The 21,525-nt window shown below is 39.8% G+C and overlaps 1 protein-coding gene across 1 annotated transcript; it reads left to right on the top strand.

Moving 5' to 3' along the window:
* Positions 1-73: 73 nt before the first annotated feature.
* LOC113006341 (multidrug resistance-associated protein 9-like) lies at positions 74-21,164 on the top strand. The gene is made up of 26 exons (XM_026163426.1): positions 74-121; positions 3,732-3,868; positions 3,995-4,141; positions 4,490-4,637; positions 4,822-5,049; positions 5,540-5,713; positions 6,010-6,124; positions 6,363-6,511; positions 6,727-6,834; positions 8,320-8,547; positions 8,820-8,944; positions 9,788-9,860; positions 10,053-10,256; positions 13,614-13,748; positions 13,917-14,022; positions 14,944-14,999; positions 15,843-16,025; positions 16,182-16,408; positions 16,497-16,634; positions 16,778-16,967; positions 17,260-17,449; positions 18,509-18,668; positions 18,750-18,828; positions 18,979-19,092; positions 20,285-20,449; positions 21,153-21,164. Exons 1-26 carry the CDS (start codon positions 74-76, stop codon positions 21,162-21,164), a joined length of 3,639 nt encoding a protein of 1,212 aa, XP_026019211.1.
* Positions 21,165-21,525: the final 361 nt, after the last annotated feature.

Below are 21,525 nucleotides of genomic sequence, written 5' to 3'. Positions count from 1 at the left end.
TACCAAACCTCCTCTGCAGATCGATCGATTAGTATAAAAGCGCCGCCTACAGACCAATCACCTCTCACGGAAGATGGCGTCGGCACGTGTGGAGCATCCTGCGGACTTGGTTGTGTGGGGGGTAAGAGGTCTTGAGAGACCGTGTTATCCCTTTGATTTTTGCACGAGCATGACCCTAAAAGCGCACTGAAGTCTTGTAGACAACCTGTTGTTTACAACAGAAAGGCCGCAGTTTGAAGAATTTCTTTGTTGGAATATTGAAACTAAACATCCATTGCATAAGGAAAAATTGCAAGAATAAATATAAATAATGGAGTTGTTCCTGTAATTACACTTACTAGTGCTTTATTGCCAGGACAGCGGCTTCGAGAAGCTCCTTAATGGTATTTAAAATCGCTGGGAATGTGCATGATCGGGGTGTACTCTGATTTATTTCTTATGTGACTATGTCGAAATAGTTTTGTTGTTGTTGTTTTTTTTTTTGTTTTTTTTTGCAGCAACTAGTGCTTTTAATCTGCGGGCCTGCAATTCTAATTTTCTGAAAGTTCTCTGATCCTGTCCCTGTTCGTGATTGGTTATATCCTGCCAGCAGCGACCCCCCTTTGTGTGAACGTGTTCGTGGCTAAATTGGGAAAACCAACCGTTGATTTGCTGAGTCGTGAATAGGGATGGGTACCGGTGTCCGGTGCCATGATGGCACCGGTTCTGACATAAACGGTAGTAACCAGACCGAAAAGCAGCGCACATTTCGGTGCTTTATTTCGGTGCTTTTTTTTCCTGAGCTGTGATACACTTCTAGCCAATCATTTTACGTTTCCGAGGATAGTAGGCGGGGCCAGGTACGTACGTTCTGTTAGAGCAGAGCTACAGATTAGTGATGGGATTTCCGGCTCTTTTTAGAGACCCGGCTCTTTCGGTTCGGCTCACTAAAAAGAGCCGGCTCTTTCGGCTCCGAACCGGCTCTTCAGGTTGTTTTGTTGCTTTAATTAATTTATTATTAACAATAATATAAAATTATGCACAAAAGGAATTACTAACGTAAAAACAAGTGGTTTTATTTATATATGTTTATATATAAATATATGCGGTGGCCCCTAGAGACAAAACACGTACAAACTCCAAAACACATTTCTAGCATGAACTGAACTTCCAAAGCAGAGCTACTAGATCACTTAAATTACACAATTGAAAGCATGTGTGTATTGTTTGTGTATTTATACACAGGCACTCATATATATATTCAAATAATTTTAAAAAAAGTTCATTTACCTGTTATTACCACACACCAAATCCGGTTGTTGGTACTTGCTGGCTTGTGTAGCCACAAGATAACAAAGGCTCAACACTGCGCCCAGCATCCTGGAGCACTTCTGTTGTCTTTTGTACGTGTTTTGAGTTTTTATGTGCTTCTGAGTTTTTATATGCTTCTAAGTTTTTACGTGCTTCGGAGTTTGTATGTGTTTTTACGTGTTTTGGAGTTTGTACATGCTTCAGAGTTCGTACGTGATTTGAAGTTTGTATGTGCTTTGTCTCTAGGGGCCACCGTAAATATACTTTTATTTATTCACTCCACATAAAATGTAATAAATAAATCATATAATACAAAAATCAACTATTCACATTTCAAGTTTTAACTATTTAAATTTTCAGCTTTTTCCTTTCACAAATTTAAAGTGAAAAGAACACAAAACACTGCAAACCACAACACAATTAAATATAAATTATAATATGAAAACTAAAAGAACATGCATATTCTCTGTCATATGGACCTGCATGAATAAACTTTCTCAATCCTTTATCATCTGCAACCGAAAATAGTTGTGGATGATTACTATACCTTTCTAATGTTGTTGTCCCTGCCTCTCTTTCTCTCTCTCTGGCTCTGTTCCTGTGCTACTGAGTGTAACTACCGCCCCTCCCCCTCTGCCCAGCGTAAAGCACAAGGCTCGCGTGCAGAGTGAAGCGGAAAAAAAGTGCGAGAGAGAGGCTGAGAGAAAGAAAAAAAAACAAACCCACGTGACGGCTCGCGATAAGGAGCCGGCTCGCGTCGTTCACGTCAAAGAGTCGGCTCTAAGAGCCATTTCGTTCGCGAACGACCCATCACTACTACAGATTAAAAATGCCCAAGGCGAAGCGGTCAAAAGTCTGGCTGTACTTCACAGCAAAATATGCAAACTCAGCAGCCTGCAACAAGTGCTTTAAGCTGATACTGTGATACTGTCAAAGGAGGTAACACCAAGAATCCGATTAAACAGCTGGCGACGCATCGCGTTTTTTTTTAAAAGCCGAGAAATGCGCTGTATTTGATAGCTTGCTGCGAGACCTCACACCGTGCACGTTGGGTGGGTTGCCAGTTATCGGACCCGGAGCAACATCCCCCAAAAACCCGAAGAATAGAGTCCTGGCCCCTAGCCCTGCCAGTGTAGCAGAAATGATGAGGATGATGATGCAGCAGCAGCCGTTCTTCTCTGCATGAGTAGCTTAATGTTGTTCGTGTGTAATTTACGTTGAGTAGGCTAACCACTATTACATTAATGCATGTAAGGTGAACTAGCAAACATCATCATAGCTACATGCGGCTGTCTTCTTGTTTGATGGCAGATACTCCCTTCACCCTGGCCAAAAAGGCTAAAATGACCAAAGAAAAAGTGGGAAACAGTTAAACATGAGAGGTTTTTGGACAAAGTTTGTGTTTTTTCCATTGTTTAAGCACTGCTTCCAGCCAAGAGTGATGCCATATATGCCACATAGCTGCAGAAAAGGCTAACATTGTTATATTTTTACAAAAAAAAACCAGCTGAACATGAGAGGTTTTTGGACAAAGTTTGTGTTCTCCATTCTTTAAGCACCGGTTCGAGCACCGTTTAAGCACCGGCACCGTTTCAAAAGTACCGATTTGGCACCGGTATCGGATAAAACCTAAACGATACCCATCCCTAGTCGTGAACCAGCTTCCTGAAAGTTGGTGGTTTTAGTGAAGCCGCGTAATGACAAGATGCTTTGGGAGCGCTGAGCTTTGTTTTTAGAACAGGCCCGGTGTTTTGGCACAACACCGAGCTGAGCGATGTAGATGGGGCCATACTCACACAAACCAAAAACTAAACACCAGTAATGTTCCCTCTAAGCTGCGCAATTGCGCACTGCTGGCACGGTCTCTGCGCACAGAAAATCTGCGTTGCGCACAAAAAAAATCTAACCTGAATTGAAATTAAAATTAATACTTTAACAATTCTGTTGTGCAGTGTTAGTCAGTAAGTGGCTGCTTCCGTATGGGATACGTGTCATCGACCTGAGCAGCCCAGTTCTCTGGGTTTTGCTTACGTCGCCGGGGAAGGGCTGCTTGCATTTAAATAAATAAAGAAATGAATAAATAAATAAAAGGACAAAAATTAAATCAAAGAAAAGGAGAGCATGGCGTAATAACACGATGAAGAGCTGTTTGATTTGCATGTAGTATAAATAAAAATAGGTGTTCACTTTTTTCTCTGCTTGGAAAATGTTTAAATAATTTCACTTGTGTCAGTTTGATTAATTTTGGTTGTTTAGGACATGACAAGGTAGTTAGTTTTATGTTTTCTGATCATGTTTCCATATCTACTAAAATTGTAATTAGGAAGTACAATTAATTGTTAGTTAGTTTAGATGTCTTTTTTTTCATTTTGTTTCCAGATTTGTTACTTGGACTGAGCTTATACACCTTTCTGTCTGTCTTTGTTTTTCTGCCTCTTTAGGGAGAAGAATTGGGACCTGTGTCTCTTGCCTCAGAAGATACAGATAATGACAACAGGGAAATACCCCATCCTTGCCCATTTGGAAAATACCGACGGAGCTTGGAGACCCTTATACCCTTCCGCTGTTCCTCACCAGAGTCAGTTTCATTGATGAAAGAGAAATTGCTAAATGTAACCTGTCTGCCAAATAAGTTACTTTCTTTGATATAGAATGTCTTCCTTGTACAGTACTCATTTGCTTTTGCTTTTTTTGTCTTGTCCAGGTCCCACGCTGTAGATAATGCAGGTTTAATATCATCTTCAGTCTTTCTGTGGATGATCCCCAAAATGTGGGCCATGTTCAAGAATGGGCTGGATACATCCGACCTACACCTGTCTCCTTTTGATGTAGCAGACATTAGCGCAAAAAGGTCTCTCTTTGCAGATTCACATTTTTCGGTTGTTGTTTAAGGCATTCGCAGAATCTAACATTTCAATGGATGATGCATTTTGTTTACAAAGGGGGTAAACAAGCATGTGGGAAAGAAACCTCAGACGAAAGAGATGATGCACAACGAGGAACAAAGAAAGGGCTTTATTAGAAATATTAAGAGGAATAGACAGAAACCCAAAGTAGGTCTGCTTGGGACATGACGCACCATTAATGTAGCTGCTGAAATTTGCACCTTGAAGATAAGTCAAAGGAATGAGGCTGACTTGTCAAAATTAAATGCTAGACAATTTTTAGTGTACATGATTTGATTGTGAGTGTTTTGCAGGCTCCAGAGGCTATGGAATGAAGAAGTGGCAAGGAGAGGCTTGGAGAATGCCTCACTGATTCGGGTGACTCTTCGTTTTCAAAGAACTAGACTGATTCTGTCCGCCCTCGTTTCCATTCTTGCCATGGTGGCGGCCTTTTTGGGGCCGGTGAGTTGTCGTCATCTGTATTTTCAGACTTTGTGACGTTCTGATGTTTGCCTAAATGTTTTATTTATTATAAATCAAATTTGACTTCAAGAAATAGTGGTTCATACTCTGTAAACAGTTTCTAATCGCTTTTTTAGAATTTCTACTCTCTGAAGTGTATCAAGCATTTTGTCTGTCCCTTCAGGCGGTCGTCGTTTATAAGATCTTAGACTACGTTTGCGACCCAGGAGAAACCAGTGGTGTTGGTTTGGCCTTTGCTTTGTTCACCACAGAGTTTCTCAAAACTTCCATGATATCCTTGCAGTGGGCATTAACACTGCGTACGGCCATCAGACTGAAAGGTGCCTTATGCTCTTTGGGCTTCCAGAAAGTCACATCTCTGCGAGTACTTGGCGACATGTCAAACGGAGAGGTAAAGACTGGTTTACACACACAGAGAATTCACTTTACCTGCACTGCTGTGAAAAGTGGCCTAGTCAAAGTCTAGACTTGAATCTAACTGAGATGTGTTGGCATCAATAAGTCTTTCATGCTTGAAAATCCTCCAATGTGGCTGAATTACAACAATTCTGTTGAGAAGAGTGGGCCAAAATTCCTTCGGGACTCATTCCCATTATTACAAATGTTTGATTGCGGTTCTTCCTCTCAAGGGTGGCATAACCACCTATCACTTTTTCATGTATGGACAGGTACATTTGGAGAACTTCACCTTCATAAATTAAAGCACAATTTAAACACTTTGTATTTATTTTGGTAATTTTTGTCTAATATTAAGATTTGTTTCATCCTAAAGAAATGCATGAGACAATAAGATACTTTTTCAGTAAATCTTCTCACATTTGGTGTATTATGAAAAACAGGTGAAATATAAGGTTTCGTTTTCTCATTTTTCTTTCATCTAGATTCTTAATATTTTGACAAATGTTGGACACAATGTTTTTGAGGCAGTTGTGAATGGGAGCTTTGTGATGTCCACCCCTGTACTCTTTGTTGCGGGCATTTGTTATGCCTGGAACATTCTGGGCTACACTGCAATTATTGGAGTCCTCATCTACGTCATCTGTATTCCCATTGAGGTATGTACATGAAGTTAATAAAGTGAGATAGATAAATACAAAAAGGGCTCTGATTGAGGTAAGCATTACAGTCAATGTTGTAATGTAAAGTTGTAATGTAGATAAACTATGAAAGAATTTGCCCAAACGTAATATTGGGCATGTAGTTTAATATGCTGAAACCTGTGCTGTGAGGTCTAAGTCATCATTGAGGAATACCCTTACCTTCTACTTTTGGAATCTTGGCAATCAGGGGACTAATCATTTTTTTCTTCTTCTTTTCTAGTATCTTGGCATATCTCACAAATGTATTCAAGACAAAAGCAATGGTAATAAAAGACAAACGTGTTCATACAATGACTGAGATTCTCAACAGCATTAAGCTAATCAAGATGTACGCCTGGGAAGAATCTTTTGAGATGAAAATTGCAGGTAAATCGAGCAGCTGTTTCCCATTTGGCAGCACTTTCCATTTATCTAGTAATATCACATATCACACGCATTATTTATAGACTCCCATTTGTTTAGATACAAAATCAGGCATGTAATCTTGTTACTAGATGCAAAAGAGATGATGTGAAATGTTTGAGTGCTATGGATGTGTGTTAGGGTGCGTCTACAAAGAATGATGAAAGTAACAGACTAGGTAAACAAACTTTCTTTCTTACAGAGTTGAGGAAACTTGAAAAGAAACTAGTACAGAAGATCCTTGAAATCCAGATTATTAATGGCAGCTTGACCATGGCCATCAGCACCATTGCCACTGTTTTCACCTTTCTCATCCACACTTTGTTGGGGTTACCACTGAAAACATCTGATGTAAGTAGTAGCACAGCTCTGTAACAATATTATGCAGTAACACAGCCTCTGTTAGCATTTCCACTCGGTGATTTGGAGAAGTTGTGAGTAGAGATGAACTGAGAAGAAAACTGCGAGAATTTTGTAAGAAGGCTTGGTCTACTGACAGAAAAGGTCTAACATATAAATTGAGGATTGTTGTGTTGTGAGATTATAGTGCAATATTTTCTTCCCAGGCTTTTACTGTTGTTGCCATCTTCACCTCCATGAGGTTCACCTTTGCTCTCATGCCGATTGCTGTGAAGGCCCTCACTGATGCTTTTGTGTCACTAAAACAACTTAGGGTAAGCTCTTCTTTTTGGTTCTAGTAGTAGTAGTAGTAGTAGTAGTAGTAGTAGCGTTTCCACTTGTTATGGTCTTTCTGTTCATTATTAAGTTTTCTTTAATACACTTTTATCACTGTCTAAGGAGCTTGGAAAGAAAAGTGTCTGGACTTCTTGAACACGTTTCACCTCTCATCTGAGAAGCTTCTTCAGTTCTAGGGTCAAATGGTGGAGAGTCCCAGATTTAAGCCCTGTGGGAGTGTCCCCCCCAAGAGGGATAATGAAACCCCCAAATGATCAATGGTCATGAGAATTTGCATAATTAAGATTAAGGAACTGACCTCCCAGCCCATTGTTCCTTCAGTGGGCTGGTTTCAGTCATTATGCAAATGTACTGTTTATAAACTTGGGGAAACCTGCAGTCAGCTGAGACTGAAGAAGTCACTTGGATGAGTGACGAAACGTTTCTACCACTTAAAGAACTTAAAGAAGTCCAGACGCTTTTCTTTGCAAGCTCCTTTGACTACGATGACCTGGATGACTGAGAACCTTTCGGGTGAGCTCATTGTGAAACCTAGCCCCACCCTATCATGGGATTTCCTGAGGTCAAATAGCCCAGGATGTGAGTGGGCACAGTGGACATAGATGGCTTCTTTCACTCCTCTTTCAAACATCTGTCCTCTATTTCCAAAATGTGAACATTGGCATCCTTGAAAGAGTGACCTTTGTCCTTTACATCCTGGCCCAGAAGCTTCTCGGATGAGAGGTGAAACGCGTTCAAGCAACTTAAAGAAGTCCAGACACCTTTCTTTCCAAGCTCCTTAGACTACGATGACTGAGAACCTTCAGACACACTTTTATCACTATTGTAATATAAGTACAATTTAAGCATTGCTTACTTGTGAAGTATTTCTATGGAAAATAATTGGTTTTGCAAGGCAGCAACTCATTTAGACATGTAGACACAGTCAAGATGACCTGATGGAGCTCATCCAGTCAGATCAGGGGATGGTACAATACCACTAAACATCAAAATGTTGCTTACCATTGTAAAAAAGAGTAGAATGCCTGTCTATAGGATAAGATAACTGCTGACCTAGCTAAGTTTGCCCTGCAGACCTACCCTGTGGCCACACTTTGACTTGTTTCCCTACCATACCTGTGCCACAGACTTTAGGTAGAGTCATAGTTATTATGTGTCCTTTTTGAATTTCATTATTCCTTTTGCATTGATGCCAGACTAAATGTAAAGGAGTAGTCTCACACTCACCACACACTCATGTGAACCTCTCCAAATCTTGTCCTCTACAAACCAGTGAAAAAGGCCATGCTGCTAATCACAAGCTGGATTTGTATTAATCATGATGCTTTTAGGACTTGCAGTACAGTATTTTAATTCATAATCTTTTTAGTTTTGTTAAAGTTGTTACTGCCATGGATCTTAGAAATCTGAAAAGCAAAATTGGTAAAAACCTGAATGATGTAAATGCACTGTGACTGTTTCAGAAAATCTTACTCATCCAGAATCCTGAGCCTTACCTGACGCAGATAGCAGGCAGTAATTCTGCTGTAGTGATGAGAAATGCTACACTTTCATGGACCAAACGCAGCCAGTCAGAGTCACCGCCCAGAGCAGCTAATGAGGTGACGGAACACAATATGGACGTGCCTTCTCCGAATGAAAATGTTGAGACCTTACCAACCCTCAGAAACATCTCTTTTACACTACCCAAGGTGTGATCAAATAATAACTGAAGTTATCAAGACTCTGCTGGATATGAAATGATTATCTCTGTGATATTTCCTGAAGGGAAAACTGCTTGGTGTTTGCGGGAATGTGGGTAGCGGAAAGACGTCACTGATTTGCAGCATTTTGGAGCAGGTTTGTTTCTTTTGTATGCTCTATTGTTTTGTATCTGTCTGCATTTATTCACATTATGTTTTTACTATTTCTAACTTTACATTACAGTGACATTAGTTTTTTGGCCTGCTCACTTTCCTTTTAGATGTACCTTCTTCAGGGCTCCATCACAGCTGATGGGACATTTGCGTACGTTTGCCAGCAGGCCTGGATTTTTCATGGAACTGTTCGAGAAAATATTCTCATGGGGGAACCTTTTGATCAGGCCAGGTAAGTTAAATCCATCTTCTTGCATTTATGGCTGCCATCTCCTCCTTGTCAACCACCACTTTGTCTGTATAGTTAATCGAGGCCCTTTCGAACTGCATGTCCCCAATCTGCCCTGGGAGGCACAAAAAAATCAAGTTGGATACCTTCCATGGAACTTCTAACGGTTTTTATTTTGACATTCTGAAATGTTGGTGGAAGGTTCATAGTCAACCAAAATGAGGTCCTCTTGGTTTTCTGACAGTATCACCTCTACTGCCAGAGATGGTAAAAAGCTTGGCTAGGAACCAGTGTTTGCTGTAAACTTTATCAATTCACTTTGTTTCAAAATCAGATTTCCATAAACTGCTGCTGAGGGGAAAACGGTTTAGGAATAAATTAATAGCAGTCCTTTAAAATATGTCAAAATAGCATAACTGAATTGATACATTTAATGCAACATTTTGCATGAAATCCTTTTTCTTGTTAAATGATTTTGGTCATGCTTTACTGTCAGCAATTGGTAAATTGGACTGGAACTTCTGTAACACCTTTCTATTCAGGTGAGCACACAAAGCATTTTGTTCTTGCACACATCCAATCACATACACATTTATACAGTGTTTAACATTCTTCATTTATAACATTCTTAGACACTCACTCACCCTTTGATGGATGCATCAAGGGCAACTGGGGGTTCAGTATGTCGAGGAACTCGGGTTAAATTCAGTGACCTCTTGTTCTGCTAACTGAGCCGCAGTCACCCACAAGTTATAATTGGCTGAATAAATGACTAGCTCCCATCCTATTAAAATATACTTCGCTATAGTATTAACCAGTTTGTTGCCTTGTACTGCTCCCCAACAGATATGACAGAGTTGTGGATGTCTGTAGCCTCAGAGCTGACCTAAGCATCCTGCAATATGGTGACCAAGCTGAAGTGAGTGCTTTCCAGACCAACAGGGGAGTGTCACACACCGACACAGGGGTTTTTAAGTGTATTTATTTACCCCACTCACTTAAGATGTAACTCAAGCTTGCAAATTGATGCTACAATAAAGTGGAAGGATTAAATTGTAATTTAGTATTAATCAAAAGTTCACAATATTATAAATATCCTTTTTGTGGGCAGATTGGAGAGCGGGGTCTAAATCTATCAGGGGGACAGAAGCAGAGAATCAGCCTGGCAAGAGCGGTCTATTCCAACAGGGACATTTTCCTCCTTGATGACCCACTATCTGCTGTTGATGCTTATGTGGGGAAACACATTTTTGAAGAATGTATAAAGAAAGAGCTGAGAGGAAAATCCATCATACTGGTTACACATGAGCTCCAGGTAGGAAAACGTATTCAATTATTATGTAGTGGAGACTGGGCTGTCTGGGCTCAAAAGCACCTTTTCCTTTAGTACCTACTCTGACTCGCCTCGGATCGACTGGTTTTCCATTGTAATCTGGTACTACATGCCAGAGGTGTGGACTCGAGTCACATGACTTGGACTCGAGTCAGACTCGAGTCATTAATTTTATGACTTTAGACTTGACTTGAAAAAATGTTCTAAGACTTGTGACTTGACTTGGACTTTTACACCAATGACTTGGGACTTGAATTGGACTTGAACCGGTTTACTTGAAAAGACTTGATATTTTACCCCAAATATAAAATTTAACATGCATATTATATAGAGATTGAAAATGTGACGTCATTCACGGGTAGAACCGCAAAGGATTCTGGGAACTCGTGGCAAGCGGTCAAGCGGTACTAGCGCACGCAGGCTTTCAATTAAAATCAGTTATACAGCGATAAAAAGAAACACAAAAATGTCAAGAAGCCGTTGTATTATTAACTGCAATAGCCGGTCGCATGACAGCCACGGGAAGCCGACGGGTAAAGAGATCGGTTGTTATCGGATTACGTCGTTGAAGAGAAATTGTTCGAGCCATGTTTCCGAAGTAACAAAGAGGTGACGGATGGCCTGGATTGCAGCCATTCAAAGATCAAATATAACGTCCCAGAACCCTCCAGCTCACAGGTTAGTCTGCTCCAAGCATTTACACGAAGGTCAGTGTTTTTTAGTAGTTAATGCGTCATTTTTCTTAACATAATTGGTGATATAGGTTACAAGCAAGTCTGGCGCTGAACAGAAATTGTCGCGCTATGCTCCTTTATTTATTGTGCATAAATAGTGAATTGTTCTGACACAATATTGTGTTTCGCTTCTGTTATTATGGTACATTGACAAAAACATATACTTTTATTCACAGGATAAAACAGGTTTTTTGTATCACTAATTGTCCAGTACGATTACAGCATATATTATTGTCACTGCTACATTTCTGTGATGCTACCAGAAATTATTTCCACTGCTAATTAATTACCGTTGAGCTCAAAGGTTATATTAATAAACGGTTAATGAATGTGTATTTATGACGACGATTTGTGAGACTGGTAAACTTATGATACGTACGATGGTCTTTACTTTCTACACGGTGCATTTCAAGGTCCTGCACCCATCCGTCGGTAAACTGTACCTGGGCTTGTTGCAGTGACCTGAAGTTACTAAACTTCATGAGTGTGTGCACTCACTCCAAGAAGCGTATAATTATAAATATGCATATAAATATGCTACGATGAGATAGCTGACTTCATCTAACTAGCAAATGTTGTCCAGGCTACGTTGGTGATACAGTTTTTTTTAATGTGTATGATATTTTTGTCATGCGATTTTAAAGCTGGTCCTACAACCGCATCCAAGAATAACATGCAGCTTATCTCAGAACTGTCGGTGAAAATTATTCTTGGAGCTAGGTTTAATTGAGCTGCATTTTAAAGAGGTGCAATTTCACAATTTGTGTATATTTTCTAAGTTCACTATTTTGTCATGTGTTGAGAAAAACACAGATTTAAAAATTACATGGTCTAATATTTACATTTAGCATAACTGCAACATTATTTTTTCATTTTTTTTTTTAAAGACTCGAAAAGACTTGAAATTCAAAGTTTCAGACTTGTGACTTGACTCGGACTTTTACACCAGTGACTTGAGACTCGACTCTGACTTGCCTGACATTACTTGAGACTTGACTTGAGACTTGAGGATAAAGACTTGAGACTTACTTGAGACTTGCAAAACAATGACTTGGTCCCACCTCTGCTACATGCGTGGTTGTCGTCATACCAAAGCGTCTAAGTGTCCGGTGACGTAATTAATATACAACACGAATGCTACAAAAAAGATGGATGTCAAGGCAAGAAATATACCTGCTGCTGCCAGCCAATCGGTCCCATGCAGTGTTACAACGTCACATTTTAGTACCTGCTCGGATTAACCCCAGGCAAGCAGGTACTGTGGCCTAACTGAAAACTGCAAGTCAATCAGAGTAGGTACTAATGGGAAAACAGGCTATCGTTTAAAGCGGTGGTTCCCAAACTTTTTTTACTGGGCCCCCCTTTGTTTTACAAGAAAACTGTTGCTCCCCCCGCACACAAAAACACTCCAACCACACACACACTCATATTTTGTTTCCAAACCAGCTCACCCTCAACATTTGTAATGATTAACAAATGCAAAACTGCAATAATTACGTACTGATAAACTACGAACCTTGTACGCTACGTCCCACACACTGGGATTTTGAACACAGCTTTCTGGACTTTGGGCTTTTGTCCACAGTAACGGGGTTTCCGAAACTGAAACTGAGATTTTTTTTTTAAACCTTTTTTGCGTTTATGTAAGAGGAATACAGTTTGCACACAACGTGTGTGTGCCTTTTTCACGTCATGTGCGCCAGTATTGAATGATGAATTGCAGAATGGAAGATAGTCAGATTAAGAGTATTTTGTCTCTATCTGCAGGTTACTGCAGTTACATGTCCCTCCATTTAGAAAGGCAGAGGCGTCACGGTGGAATTATTTTACTTGTTTCCGTTTCCTGTGTAATAATATTCAACATTGCTATCAATACATTTTTCAAAAGATGCCTCTTTGTGCAAAATGGGTTCAAAAACATAAACAACTGTGGGATACTGTTTGTCTGTGATTTGAACCGAGAGAACAAATCGTGGCAGGAACGACCTGATATTATTTGTATCCCGCTGTAACTTTACTGTATAAAGAGCTAACATCTCCAAAATGTCAGGAGTAGTTAGTCATTACAGCAAGCGTTTGTGAACTAAAAAATCAAGAATGTGGGATACTGTTTGTCCGTGATTTGGAGAGCCCAGCGCATCCTCCCGACGCAGGGAAAACCAATTCTGCAGGGGAGAGCTACCTCGGCACTTGTGCAGGTGAAACCAAATGGCAGATATGCTTCACCATATTTTCTAGTCTTTGGCTTAGAATGAAGTTGGTTTGGAAACATATTCAGCGATGCTTCATCTCCTGCTTTGCGTTTGTGTGAGAGCCCCGTCAAAAAACCTGTCCATTATGCTAGCAGCGTCCAAACGTTCTTTTCTTCTTCTTCTTCCCCCCCCCCCCTTTTCATATTGGGCGGGCCCCACACTTTGGGAAGCTCTGGTTTAAAGAAACATACCTGAGTACGTATGGAAAACCTACATATTTTGCTCATGAGTTGTAAGGTGCAATTTTTCCAAAGAATAAGGATTTGTCACATGCCAGTAACGCACACAACTGTTTAGAGCTCTAACCAGAGTTGAGCTGGTTTTGATAATTTGTTCTTCCTTGTGGCTTTTAGTATTTGGAGTTCTGTGATGAGATCCTGGTTCTGGACAATGGGACAGTATGGGAGTCTGGAAACCACAGGGATCTGATGAGAGCCAATGGACGCTATACTCAGCTCATCAGTACCTACCAGATGGAAGAGTCCAAAGTAAGGGTGTCATGTATCATGGTTCTATTACTGTCCTTATTATTGAAACAAAATTCACTGTAAAACAAAGTGTGCGTTCCATAAGTGTCAATGTTTTAAGCTTATCCAGACTGAGCTGTAAGACTGTCCTTGATATATATTTATTTATTTTTATTTTTCTTCTGTCAGGCCAAGAAAAAGAAAGCTGGGGACATGGCACTAGCATCATTTATTGATGGCCAGTTGGAAGAGATTGACCTCAGACATTGTGCAAGCACTGGCACTGAGAATCCTGGTGTGAAAACATGGAAGAAAAACATTTGATTTAAACTGACATATTTTCCCTGAAGAGCAAGTTTAAAAAAATAAAAAGAAAAAAAAATTAATTCAGATATTAGATGTCAGCTAATAAAAATGTATTTTTCTTTTTCATTCTATAATGATACGTTTGTTTGTTTGTTTGTTTGTTTGTTTGTTTGTTTTTGTTTTTTAAGCCGCTGTCCCAGCTGGTAATCAGCTAGTGAGTCAGGAGTCCTCTACAAAGGTGCCATCTCCTGGAGAACATACTGCACATACTCCCAGGCACTTGGAGGTCTGTTATTCACACATGGAATGTTGGGGTTATGTATGAAATTAAATTGCATATTTTCATTTTAAATGTTTTTTTGTTTATAAATTTTTTTTATCAATGCACAGAAAGTTATTGCATGTCAGTTTTTAATTTATTTTTAACTTTAAAATAAAGGATTCGATATTAGCCTTTTTACTGGTGTCAAACAAGCTTGGCTATATATACTGGGTTCTAAACATCCCCTCACAACTGCCAAGACACTTGTTAACAACTTGGCAAAGTCAAGAATTGTAGTCTCAAAGAAGATAAACCACTACAACGCTTCACAAGAATAGATTTGTAAGACCAAGAACTACTCCAGACTTTGGTTGTTTAGAGCAAACAAGAGAATCTGTCAGATATTACAATTCAAGTCAACATAACATATTGATCAGTAGCTTTCATTTGTTTTCCCCCCCATATAACTACCACTGAGTACACTGTAAATTCTTCCTCTAACTCCTGTTTCCCAATGCTGCATATGCTTGTGGATACATTATTATGAGCAATAATGCACAGCCAAACTTGTGATGCATAAACTGTTCATTGTTGTTACAGGCTACACAGTTTCTTTCATTATCCTCCTGAATATGTTCCTGTTGGCAGGATCCACAGTCTTCAGCAATTGGTGGTTTAGCTTCTGGATGGCAAGTGGTGATGGGGTGAGAATTATTTCATTCCTTATCACTGTCACACACGTTGAAATAGTTCTCTGTGAGCCTTCAACTCACAAGAGGGTAAGAAGTCATGCCTTTTTTGTGGCTGTTGTGCAAGATAAACTCTTTCTGTATTTACATTTTGCTACGTAAAGCTGAGTTGATGTTACATCATCACTCATTGGTCTTCTAGCTCTCCTGCTGGTCCACACTTACACGCTCCGCCTACTGCCAATATCTCTCAACTTGATTGCTGGCTTCATCAGCAATCAAGTTTTTTTCTAATTGCCAGTTATTTTTGAAAATGTTTATTTTGGCCTAGTCCAAGCATTTCTCATTGAAACAACTTGATGTTTTGATCTTCTGTTGGTTTTGTCACTTAGTTTTGGTCATTACACACTCACTCTAGTTTCCATGCACTTGCCCCTTAAAATACTTGGAATGCCTGAGGGTCATCTTTCAGCTTGAAGACAGTATAAAAATTTCAGCAAGGGTTTTAGCTGTCACTTGAGTAAGCGTCATCCCTGAACCATAAGAAATCAGTTTGAGGAAATCTTGAGGAAAAGTATTTGATGCTCACAAAGCAGGAGATGAAATCCTGTGGTAACTTTGTATGTCTGAGTGTCAAGAACTTGAGTGAGAAGTATCGTGATTTAAAATCCAGAGAGCCACACATTATAGACCAAGCCTGGCAGATGTAGCAAGCGAAAAACTGTTTCGGACTCCTCAAATTCTGCTTATTTCTAGTTTTAGGAAATGATATTTAATCATTCGTTTATGTATACAATGACTTTGTCTGACTTCACTAACTTTTCTTTTTTTTAATTAATTTATGTTTTTATTTCCAAGTCATCCAGTAACACAACTGCAGTCCAGGGAGAAATCTCTCAAAATCCACACCTTCACTTCTACCAGGTTATTTATGCTGCAACAGTGGTTGTCATTGTTGTACTTTCCATTGTGAAATCCATAATCTACACTTATTTCACCTTGAAGGCCTCCTGCAAATTCCATGACATGCTGTTCAAAAAGGTACTGTGAATTCTCAGCACCATAGAAATCTCTGCTAGTCACCATTACACATGGTCATTTTAAATATGGATAAGGGTTTACTTATCACAAATGTATTGAATCCAAAACTGGGAACGTTTACTAGCTACAGATGAACTGTTTGTTTTCCTATTGCAGATTATTGATAGTCCAATGAGTTTCTTTGACACAACTCCAACGGGCCGACTTCTAAATCGTTTCTCTAAAGATCAAGACGAAGTGGAAACTGTCCTTCCTCTTGTCATGGACTCTTTCTTACAGTGTTCTCTACTCGTCGCATCCACAGTTGTTGTCATCTCAGTTATTTTCCCCGCCATGCTTGTAGTTGGAGTTATTATGGCAGCTTTTCTTGCCTTCACTGTCTTGTGAGTTTATGCTGGTTAAATCTATAAAACACAGTTACTGAAAGTAACAGGTCCTCTAAGGTACTATATATCTGTGCCTTCTCTGCAGTGTATTCCAGAGGAGTATACGTCATATGAAGAATCTAGAAAACATCAGTCGCTCTCCATGGTTTTCTCTAACCACCTCAACTTTGCATGGCCTCAGCACCATCCATGCCTATAGTAGAAGAGACAGCCTTGTAGAACAGTAAGTTTCTGAAATTTGTTACTAGGCTATCACCTCTTGCTTTTGCAATGTTTTTGATACAACACATTGTAAATTGTATGTTTCTTTGGGGCGGGGTGACTGTGGACAGTGGGATGTTCAAAAACTCCTGTTTTATATTACAGGTTCAATATCTTGACTGATATCAACTCCAAATACCTTTTCATGTTTAATGCTGGCACACGTGCATTCGCCTTCTGCCTGGAATTAATGGCTGCTACTACGACGCTGTTTGTGGCTCTCTTTGTAGTGCTCAGCAGTAATGACTTAATCAGTCCATCCTTGAAAGGCCTCGCGATATCCTATTCCTTGCAGGTACATTTGGACAGCACATGAAGCCATGTTCATTTTGCTTTTCAGACATGGATTTACATAATTTTTAAACTTATTTTCAGTTGACAGGCATGCTTCAATATGTAGCCAGACTCTCGATAGAAGTGGAAGCAAGATTCGACTCAGCGAAACGGCTCCAGGAATATGTCACGGTCAGACTCATGTCCTGAAATCATTCACCTGTCATTGTTTTGCTGAGACCAAGGCCAGAGTTCATTAAACATGCTACACACCCATCTGCTTGATCCCTGTAAACTTTTAATTGTGTTTGCAGGATTGTAGGTCTGAGGCTCCCAGGCATGTTAAGGAGACTCAGATCCCACAGGACTGGCCTAGCAGTGGGGGCATCACCTTCGTAGACTATAAGATGAGGTACAGAGAGAATGCACCAATTGTGCTGAACGGCATTGATTTCCACATTCAACCTGGAGAGAAGCTGGGGATCGTGGGAAGGACTGGCTCTGGTAAGGCTCTGGGTTCAGTAGCTGTTTCTCTTGTTGATTTCATCTAGTCTTTGGGTGATGATGATTTACAACAATACACCCTAGAAATGATGATAAATACATGAACTAGTTTTTCAACATCACTCTGAGACAGACAATTTAATCTTAGAGTGTGCAAATATAGGAAGGCAGTCCTACATAGTTTGTTTAATATCCTCAATGTTACTGGAGGCCAAGGTAATGTCATCCAGGGTATCTGGCCATGTTTCTAAGATAAGGCAGTGCACAACAACCTCAGTTTTTTCTGAATTTAGAAGCACTTAGAGGGAATTAGAGGTGATCCAGGTTTTAATTTCTTTAAGAGATTCCTGTAGTTTAATTACTTGGTGTGTGTCAACAGGCTTCATAAGTCTGGGTATCATCAGGCAATGAAAATGTATGCTATTTATACTAACACTGCCTAAGGGAAACTCTTATAATGTAAACAGAAATGGTCCCAACACAGAACTCTGTGGAACTGTATCAGCATCAAACGCTGAGGTCTAACAAGTCAAGAACAAAGAGTTGACTGTAAGAGGCCAGAAGAAAACCATTTGCCACCTTCACTTGTTCCATTTCTGTACTGTGAGCTCTGAAAGTTGACTGAAACTGCTGTTTTACTTTGAAGAATTTTTGAGATAAAGTTAGCCAATTATAGGCCAGTCTCTAAGATAGCTGGGTCAAGTGATGGCTTTTAAATAATGGTTTAATTACTGCCACATTAAAGGCCCGTGGTAAATAACTTGTTAATAAAGATAAGCTGATTATAATTAAGATGAAGATTGGTTAATAAAGAAGATTAGTTAATGGTAGGAGGGCTTTTTCTTTTTTAATTGTTATTGTTGCTATTATTCCCCCACCCCAACCCTCTAAGATAGATGGCACCCCTGCCTACACCTGGTTGTGCTGAAAGTTTAGTGATTGACTCTAAATCCTCCCATATTCCTGATTTCAAATGATATTTTATGTAGCACATTTTAATGTAAATTTTAACAGTTTTAGGTTAATTCAGCTACTCTAATCTGCGGTTTGCATCTGTAGGAAAATCGTCTTTAGGAGTAGCTCTATTTAGACTTGTGGAGCCTGCAGCAGGAACCATACTGATAGATGGGGTGGACATCATGTCAATTGGCCTGCAAGACCTGCGTAGCAAATTGTCTGTGATTCCTCAGGACCCTGTGCTATTTGTTGGTACAGTCAGGTAACCTTGGCCAACCCATAAATCTCACATTGGTCTGACCACTGTGGATCAGTAACTGGCTAATGACCCCCATCCCTGCAGGTACAACTTGGACCCCTTTAATAAATACACTGATGAGGAGATCTGGGCAGCGCTCGAGAAGAGCTACATGAAGGACTCGGTATGTTTTGAGTGCAACGTAAAAGTTGGTACATTTAAAATTCCTATACAGCCCCTTTTTTTTTTTTTTTTTTTTTCTCTCTGCTCTTTGTTTGTATACATTATGAATTAGGATAGTGGAGTGGAGCTGTAATGTGATTTGTTTCCTCAGATCTCAAAGCTGGAGGGGACGCTTGAAGCACATGTTATGGAGAATGGAGAAAACTTCTCTGTAGGCCAGAGACAGCTGATCTGTATGGCTAGAGCTTTACTCCGTAACTCCAAGGTCAGAGTGCACTTTTTTGGGGGGGGGGGGGGGTGGGCTTGATGATTTGTCACCTGGCTGGGACAATGCTGCCACATACTGCATTCACTGATGCCAGTCAAAGCAATTTCCTGTGACTCTCTGTCAATATGCTCTGCACTGTCCTTAAACATCGCAAATCTGTCCTGATTTAAATTTTTTCCCCTTGAGGTCATCAGTACAATGTTTAGATTCCTCTTCAGAAGTACCCCTAAGCCTTAAAAGCCTGGTAGGGTATTGTTGTCACTCCGCAGGGCAGATGGACAGGATGTACACCTAAGTTTGAATGCTACTTGAGATTGAGGTGACGTAGGAGCGTCAAATTGAGACCATAGACATATTTACTAAAAATCTCAGACGGAGTTGAATCTCAAATTTCTAAAAATAAATATAAAAACTTGAGAACAAGGTGATGTAAGATTTTGAAATTTGTACATAGGTGTGTCTGCTAGGAGGCTGAGTGGCACCACTGGCAGTCACCAGTATTTTCTTTCTGTTTTTTCCTCTTTACATGGCCACTGCAACATAATCTTCACTCGGTATCTGTTGGAGAGGTCTGCCACCCTGTGGCCAACTTCCTTTGGAAAAAATACAAAAAAATAACTTAAGACAAAGGAAAATTATTTTTACGGACTTCTCCGATTTATCATGGCACTTTTCAGAAATCCAAAATTAGCAGCCATGCTCAAAATGGCCCAGAGGTGAATGAGAATGGTAAATGGCCTGTATTTGTATAGCGCTTTACACCACATTCAGTCATCCACCCATTCACACACTGGTGATGGCAAGCTACACTGTAGCCATAGCTGCCCTGGGGCGCACTGACAGAGGCGAGGCTGCCGGACACTGCCGCCCCCGGGCCCTCTGACCACCGCCAGTAGGCAACAGGTGAAGTGTCTTGCCCAAGGACACGATGACCGAGACTGTCTGAGCCAGGGCGCGAATTCATGGGGCCCCATGACCGTGAATGAATGAGAGGCCAAATTGAAATTGGTTAAGGGTTATGATTATTATGGACCTGTTCTTCAAACTATTCTATAATGTCTCATTTGTATGAGATTGCTAATCGCCACATTTGTATTTAGAAAGTATGGGCGTTTTATGTATTGTGACATGCTGTCCTCCTTTAAAACTGTTTTTGCTTATACTAATGGTCTGTCCTCTTCTTGAGCAGATCATTCTTTTGGATGAAGCCACTGCCTCCATAGATGCAGAGACAGATGCTCTGATCCAAAACACCATCCAAGAAGCCTTACGTAATAGCACTATGCTCACAATAGCTCATCGGCTCAGCACTGTGATGCAAGCAGATCGTATTCTGGTCATGGACAATGGACAGGTAACAACCCCAAATATGCACAGATTAATGTTGTGTCATCTTATGCTTACTAATTGCTCCATATGACAGGTGGCAGAGTTGGATGATCCAAATACACTGAAGCAAAAGCCATTCTCTATGTTCTCATTACTGCTGACTGCTTCAAACACTGTAAATTTGTGAAACAAAGTAAATCTTGAAACCAAAGAACATCTGTGGAGTAGGCACATGTATTTAGATTACTATTTTAATGACTATTCTGTATATTTAAAAATGTTAATTATTTTATTGTCTTTGTCTTTAAAGTTTAAATCTATAATTGTGTATCTATAATGTGTTGTGTTTTTAAAAAATCTACAGTAAATAAAATGTTGTAACAAACTGTAAAACCATGTTTTGCCAACTTACTGCAGTTATATTCTAATGTTGCTGACAAAATGTTGAGTTAAATTATTCATAATTTAAGAGTTAAACACATCCCCATCTTATTAGCTTTTAGCCTATTGCTTGTTTTTGCATGCATCTGTTATTGCATAGCATCTTAATTTATTCCACCAGTTAATGGACAACTGCACTAAATCAAATGTAAACATTCAGTGACGCGGTGGTGGCTAAAAAGATTTGTTTACCAAAATGTGGGCTGGCAGACTGGACTTGTTTGAGAAGTCTGAAATGAGTCAAGCATAAAATTTGACCACTAAAACATTTTTATTTTTCTGTTCAGAAATGCAAGTAAATAACTGTCATTTGGGTTCCTTATTGAAACACACACAAAGTATTTATTAAGTAAATATGAGGATTCGTAAATGACAATCATTGTATCCCCCAATACAATGATCAAACTAAGAAGAGCAGCATACACAAAAGCACCCAACATTCTTAAAACCAATTACAAAGTCAGCTTATATATGCCCTGGAGTGCATCCATTGGCTATAGGACTCAGAACTCAGCCAATAGGATCAGATGGTGTGAAGGGCGGAACTAAGAGGTCGGGACCTGTCACTCAGCCAATAACTGAGTTTTATTTATGCTAGCGCTAGCAGATTTTTATTTGTTGTGACATCTTTGAGTTTTTCATTTGTTTTGTAAACCACTA

Source organism: Astatotilapia calliptera, chromosome 1 (assembly GCF_900246225.1).
Source record: "Astatotilapia calliptera chromosome 1, fAstCal1.2, whole genome shotgun sequence".
In the NCBI taxonomy this organism is placed as follows: domain Eukaryota; kingdom Metazoa; phylum Chordata; class Actinopteri; order Cichliformes; family Cichlidae; genus Astatotilapia; species Astatotilapia calliptera.
The sequence above is the reverse complement of the archived record's forward strand: the minus strand, read 5'-3'. Positions and strand labels throughout refer to the sequence as shown.